At 50.5% G+C, this 6,545-nt stretch overlaps 2 protein-coding genes across 4 annotated transcripts in view; one reads left to right on the top strand and one right to left on the bottom strand.

Annotated features, from left to right (window-relative positions):
* The window catches only part of SLC35A2 (solute carrier family 35 member A2), a 9,419-nt gene extending 4,789 nt beyond the window's left edge, over positions 1 to 4,630 (top strand). Inside the window, exons 3-5 of one of the 2 annotated variants that reach the window (XM_012811311.2) lie at positions 968 to 1,119; positions 2,829 to 2,981; positions 4,254 to 4,630. In XM_012811311.2, the coding sequence (XP_012666765.1) occupies positions 968 to 1,119; positions 2,829 to 2,981; positions 4,254 to 4,382 (434 nt within the window). In that variant the 3' untranslated portion in view covers positions 4,383 to 4,630. Of the gene's footprint in view, positions 1 to 967; positions 1,120 to 2,238; positions 2,982 to 4,253 lie in introns of both variants that reach the window. The other variant, XM_003799653.2, reaches the window with a different exon arrangement.
* Positions 4,585 to 6,545, bottom strand: part of PQBP1 (polyglutamine binding protein 1) — a 13,853-nt gene continuing 11,892 nt past the window's right edge. For both annotated transcript variants that reach the window (XM_012811313.1, XM_012811312.2), the window contains exons 3-7: positions 6,040 to 6,151; positions 5,703 to 5,815; positions 5,244 to 5,528; positions 4,967 to 5,030; positions 4,585 to 4,799 (exon numbers count right to left, since the gene is read on the bottom strand). In XM_012811313.1, the coding sequence (XP_012666767.1) occupies positions 4,643 to 4,799; positions 4,967 to 5,030; positions 5,244 to 5,528; positions 5,703 to 5,815; positions 6,040 to 6,151 (731 nt within the window). In that variant the 3' untranslated portion in view covers positions 4,585 to 4,642. The remainder of the gene's footprint in view (positions 4,800 to 4,966; positions 5,031 to 5,243; positions 5,529 to 5,702; positions 5,816 to 6,039; positions 6,152 to 6,545) is intronic.

Here is a 6,545-nt window from a genome sequence, read left to right as displayed (position 1 = left end):
CCCACCACAACGCCTGTGTAAATTTTTTTTTTTTGTCATTGTTGTTTGGCGGCCCTGGGCTGGATTCAAACCCGCCACCTTAGGTGTATGTGGCTGGCGCCTTAGCCACTTGAGCCACAGGTGCTGAGCCGCTACCTCTGTTTTATATAATCTATGGTATATATACCAGGTTACCTTTCTGACCCTTGGATAATTAGAGGTTAGAGACCAGTAATGAGTCTTGGGATTAGTGCCACAAAGGGATTATAAATGAACAGCAGCAGGAGTTCCTGGGGTAACCTCATGCAGTGGTTGTGGAGGTTTCCCCTGAGGAGTGACACTCAGCTAAGACTTAAAAGATGAACTGTAAAAAAGGTATGAGCTTTGCAAAAGTCTTATTACATAGGAAATGATTCTCATTTATTTACTGGAATGGTTTCCATCTAGACTTCTGCTTAATGGAAATGGACAATCCTGCATTCATCCACGTGGCAAGGGCTGAGGATGACAGAAAGATGTAGTTGAGGGGAGGAGCTGGCCCCTGCCCTCAGGTGCTTCATGGGCCAGTAAAGAGCTAGGATAAGTCCAAAATTCTAGTCTAAACTTCCCGTCTGTGTGGAGAACACACTTCCACCCCCATTCCTAGGGCTTCTACTTCATAAACTCCTACTTGATTTCAGTGTACACACATATACTGAGTGCTTATTCTGAGTGGCGCTCTGTGCCAGAGAGTTGTACTCTAAGATGAATGAAATGTAGTCTGACTAGTAGACACAGTGCTAGGGAGGATTCTTTTGCAGCCATTAAAAACTGAGTATCAGGCCTACTGGAGACATGGTTGTACTCTAAGGAAAACTGAAAACAAAGACTTCTTTCCAGGTCTCTGGGAATCAAGAATGGAGCACAGAAGCCAGGCCTGGTCCCAGCTTTCAGGGGATTCCTGTCTTTGGCAGTCAGTGCTACAAAAGGCTCTCCTCCTACAACCTAGGTAACGTGAAGCACCTGGTTCTCTTCCTCCACGAAGCTGTTCTGGTGCAATACGTGGACACACTGAAGCTCGCAGTGCCCTCTCTCATCTATACCTTGCAGAATAACCTCCAGTATGTTGCCATTTCCAACCTGCCAGCTGCCACTTTCCAGGTGAGCCCCAAGCCCAGCGTGGCTCTAGAAGAACTGGCTGGGTTATGGGATAGAGTATGAGGGTTGGGGGGTGGGCACAGTTTCCTCATCTATGATAATTGAGGATGAAAATAGTAATACTGTACCTACTCATTGGGATGATTAAAAGAACAATACCTGTAAAGAACCCTTGGTTGGTGATAGATAAACTTTAGGCTTATTTAGGCTATTCCTGGAAGCCCTGTGAAATAAAGAGCCTAGATTCTGGGGCCAGGTCGACTAGGTTCAAATCTCAGGTCTTCTACTTTCCAGCTGTATGATTTGGGGGCTAGTCACTTAACTTCTGTGTGCCTTAGTTTTCTCATCTTTAAATGGGATATTACAGTGGTGCCTACTTCATATGTTGTAGTGAGAATTATTTCACACAGCAGCACATAGTAAGCACTGTGTAAATATTTACTGACTTTATTGTTGTGGTTGTTGATTCATTTCTTTTTTTTTTTTTTTTTTGAGACAGAGTCTCACTTTGTCACCCTTGGTAGAGTACTGTGGCATCACAGTTCACAGCAATCTCCAGCTCCTGGGCTTAGGCGATTCTCTTGCCTCAGTCTCCCAAGTAGCTGGGACTATAGGTGTGTGCCACAATGCCCAGCTATTTTTCTTGTTGTTGCAGTTTGGCCAGGGCTGGGTTTGAACCCGCCACACTCTGTATATGGGGCCGGTGCCCTACTCACTGAGCCACTGGCGTCGCACCCTGTTGATTTATTTCTATCAAGACCTCCCTCATCACAAAGGTTACGAACTTCTAGGCGTTTTATATACATCAGGCATACTTTATAGACAATGAAGGCACAGCTCAGACAGGGCACGTGCTTTGTCCCTGGTCACACAGTTAGGAAATGGGATTGGGATGTAGACTTCTGGCATAGCCATCCTTCTGTGCACTTTCTGGGAGAGACCTCATGGTTATTTAGCTGCAGTTTAGCCAGTGGCTAGTGTGGTTGGCTATTTTTGCTGTTCTTATTGTCATCTGCACCACCTTGTGTTTCTGTTGTGCCGGGGGACCCACAGTGGGTGCTTCCCCAAGTGTACCTGTTGAGGGGGGGTCAGCCCTCAGTGCCTTCCACATGCCACTCACAGGTGACGTACCAGCTGAAGATCCTGACCACAGCACTGTTCTCCGTACTCATGCTGAACCGCAGCCTTTCCAGGCTGCAGTGGGCCTCCCTGCTGCTCCTCTTCACTGGTGTCGCCATTGTCCAGGCACAGCAAGCCGGTGGGGGAGGCCCACGGCCACTGGATCAGAACCCTGGGGCAGGCCTAGCAGCTGTTGTGGCCTCCTGTCTCTCCTCGGGCTTCGCAGGTGTCTACTTTGAGAAGATCCTCAAAGGCAGCTCAGGATCCGTGTGGCTGCGCAACCTGCAGCTAGGCCTCTTTGGCACAGCACTAGGCCTGGTGGGGCTGTGGTGGGCTGAGGGCACCTCTGTGGCTCGTCGTGGCTTCTTTTTTGGGTACACACCTGCCGTCTGGGGCGTGGTGCTCAATCAGGCCTTTGGTGGCCTGTTGGTGGCTGTTGTTGTCAAGTATGCTGACAACATCCTTAAGGGCTTTGCCACCTCCCTGTCCATTGTGCTGTCCACTGTTGCCTCCATTCGCCTCTTTGGCTTCCATGTGGACCCATTATTTGCCCTTGGCGCTGGGCTTGTCATTGGTGCCGTCTACCTCTACAGCCTTCCCCGAGGTGCAGCCAAAGCCATAGCTTCTGCCTCTGCCTCCATCTCCACCTCTGGGCCCTGCATTCACCAGCAGCCTCCAGGGCAGCCACCGCCATTGCAGCTGTCTTCCCACCGTGGAGACCTCATCACGGAGCCCTTTCTGCCAAAGTCAGTGCTGGTGAAGTGAGGGCTGGTGGTGGTGGTGGTGGGGCAACAGGGAGGGGACTGGGTGAAGGGTGTTGGGCATCTCCAGGACTTAAGTTGCCACGGGGGCCTAACTTCTTTGGACTTGGGGACAGTCTTTTCTCCCAGGTCACTGAGACTTTTGGAGGGACTAGGGCCAGGTGTCACATGAACCCTCCCTGGTAGGTTGACACCCCCTCCCCTGGAGGAGTTTTTAGAGCTGCCTCTTCTGCCTCACTCTAACCTCTTTGGGAACAGGGTTGGGGGTATTGTCATTCAAGGCCTTTTTTGTCTGTCCCTTGCTGGAGGTGTTCTGTCTCTTGCCTAAGAGAGTCCTTCCCAGAAATCCCTCCACCTCTGTCAGGACAGACTGGACAGAAATCCTGAAGCTCTTGAGTAATGATGAATTCCTACCTTTGGGGTTATATCCCATAGTTTGAGGCCTTCTCTCCTCCCTCACCACACTAAATCATGTTAGCAGTTGGGTCTGCTGTGTGGCCTTGAGGCAGCTTCCCTGACACCAAGACCCTTAGAGAACCTTGAAGATAGGCCTCTTTCAAGTGCTCAGGGAGAGAGAAAGGGGTGAAAGCTGGCTGGTTGGCAGAAGGTACCATAGGGGCCATTTTTTTTTAGTGGTTTGGGGATTTGGGGTATAATCAGATCATCAATGATCCAGGGTATAGGAAAAGCAAGGAGAGGTCCTTGAAATGGCTAAGTCTCATTGAATTTAAGTCACTGTCAGTTGCTGGATGCAGGGTTATTTTCTGAGACATCCTGAGGGGAAAATAAAGCTGCCAATCACTCTTGATGCCCTATTGGCTGTATAAGGCACCCTTACTTCACGGGAAGGGGTTATATTAGAATTGATGAAATGTGGAACCTGCCCCCTGTGCTCCCCAAAGCTTATTAACTCCTTAACTGTATCCCAGGGTGGGGGCTGTGTGTGTGCATGGGAGATGCCTGGGTTGTCTTTGCTATATGTAAATAGGGCCACTGGATCTTTATTTTTGATTAATTTGTTCTGATTTTTTGGTTTGTTTTCTAAGGAACTGTAATGAACAAATGTCAGGATACCCAATGCCAAATAAAGATGTTGTATTTATTTAGTCCACGTGTAGCTTTCTGACCCAGGGGACCCGCGGTTACTAACCACAGAACTACCAGCCTCATTACCACCGCCCTCGCTTGCTCAGGAAACCCACCTGTCAGCCTACCCCAGCTTTCTGTGTTTTTCTTTCCTCTCCATTCCCACCACAGGTTGCTCACCAAGGTGAAGGGTTCGTAGCTGCTGGCATTGAAGACGTTGGCCTGGCCTCGCTCTCCCTTCTTGCCCTGGCCCAGCTGAGACCAGACACTCTGATCAGTATTAGGGGTAGGGAGAGGTAGTCACTGAACTCCCTGTCCCCCCACCCCACCCCACCCCATCCCATCCAGGGCTAACATAACTAAATTCTCTCTAGTAATGACCTCAGCCCCTACTACCCGCACACAATTTCTTAGGTGAGTTTTTGCAAATAAAATGTGTTACATCATGCTGGCTTGGAAACCCTCAAAAGAATGAGGGAAGGAAGGACGTGCTCAGGCCTTATGGACATGATCACAGAAAAGCTTTTATTAAAAATTCTAGGCCTGGAGAGGGCGACGATTCAGTCTTGCTGCTTGGTTCGGGAGGCCTCAGCATTGGCCCGGAGCACAGCTCCAGGGGATGGGTAGGGACGCTGCTGGAAGAGGGGCCCAGCTGCTGTAGTGTCAGCACCCGTCTTAGCCTCATTCCGCTTAGGGAGTCCTGTTGACCATGTGCCCCTGTGGGTGACAGAGTGTTGGAGAGGGATGTGGTGGTGGTCACTGCCCTCTAGGCCCAACTGAGGAACAGGGGAAGGTGGCGGGAGGAGGGCCATGGTGTTTACCTATGTAGTGAGGAGCATGAGGAAAAAGAGCTCATGAGTGGCTATCACTTAATTTTCACTTACCGGGGTGCATCCGAGTATGAGCTGGGGTCCATTGGGTCTAACTCTTCATCCTTTCGGTTTACCACTGTGGAAGTAAGTGTCAGGGTGAAGTCTTCAATCAAGGCCTGAGAAGCCCCTGATCACTGAGCCCCATGCCCCAGGAAGACACGGAGCCTGTGGCTGCTACATACCATAGCACTCTTCTCCCAGCTTAGGTCCTAGGAGGGAGGGCTTCCTTACACTGAGGGTACCCTGGGACCTCACTTGCCTCACTTGAGCCCCAGCCTGCTCTTCTTACCCTTCTTGCTCTTTGGGTAGGGAGCCAGCTCCTCTCGGCGATGGTGGCGCCGTTCTTTGCCCTCTTCCCGGTCTGCCTTGTCATAGCCGCGGTCCCGATCCCGTTCCCTGTCCCGTTCTCTCTCTCTGTCCACTTTGTCATAGACACGGTCTCGATCTCTGTCAGACTTGTCGTGGCCCCGGTCTGACTTGTCGTGGCCCCGGTCTGGCTTGTCATGGCCCCTGTCGGTCTTGTCATGGCCCCGGTCCAACTTGTCATGGCCACGGTCTGACTTCTCCTCAGCATCTGGGACATGAGTCTTGAAATGATCTTCTCCCACCCCAGGAATCTGTAGCCTCTGCTTTCAGCAACCTCCCTTGCCTGGTATCACCTACCCCTCCTTGATCCTCTATGATATACTTGGCCTCTCTCTGAGAACTGTTAGAATCACTCAAGGCACCCTTGAATCTGCCAACTCACCTGCATTACTGCTCCTGAGCTTCTTGGCAGATTTGGTAACGATGGAGTTGGGGTCATGTGGGGAGAGCCAGGACACGAGGTCTGTGTCTACATTCCAGTAGTAAGGGAGCCCACTGTGGGGCAGTGGAAAGGAAGGAGTGTCAGCACAGTTGTCCTCTTTGTATCTTCAACTCTTAGCTCCCCAATCTCTGCCTATACCTACTTTATGTCAGGTCCCCACAGAGAAGATCCCAGATCTCTTCTCCTGTGTCCCCCCATGTAGCCATGGTGAGGATCAACACAGCAAGGGTAAAGTCAGAAGTCAGTTCCCTACCCCTCCCCAGGTCCCTGGGCTTACCAAGAAGGGTCGAACACCTTGTACCAGCTTGGTGGCAGGCCTTCCAACCGAGTGGCCTCGTAGTCCACAGGATCATCATCATAGTCCTCAGCGATGATCTCTTCCTCTGGTTCTGGCAGAATAAGGCCAGGGGAAGAGGAGAACAGGTAAGGACCAGTAGTGTTCATCCACTCCCTACGGGCCCTGAAGAGACATGCACGCTCATGTTCCCACAAATGACATGTAGAAGATATGTATACATACACACACCAAGAAACACATTAAGTATCCCTCACATTCCAAATCCAACTCTATCTGTATTAGAGGATTTATAAAAACATTTACTTATATGTGTCTGTGGGTTCAGATGAAGAATTATGCTGTTATCTAGACCTATCTGGTTTCACAGTTGATAGAGATTCATCAAAAATCTTATCCAGGCTCGGCGCCTATAGCTCAACCGGCTAAGGCGCCAGCCACGTACACCTAAGGTGGCGGGTTCGAATCCCCAGCCCGGACCTGCCAAA

The sequence above is a fragment of the Otolemur garnettii genome, unplaced genomic scaffold (genome assembly GCF_000181295.1).
Source record: "Otolemur garnettii isolate 467f Iridium unplaced genomic scaffold, OtoGar3 scaffold00153, whole genome shotgun sequence".
NCBI lineage: Eukaryota > Metazoa > Chordata > Mammalia > Primates > Galagidae > Otolemur > Otolemur garnettii.
The sequence above is the reverse complement of the archived record's forward strand: the minus strand, read 5'-3'. Positions and strand labels throughout refer to the sequence as shown.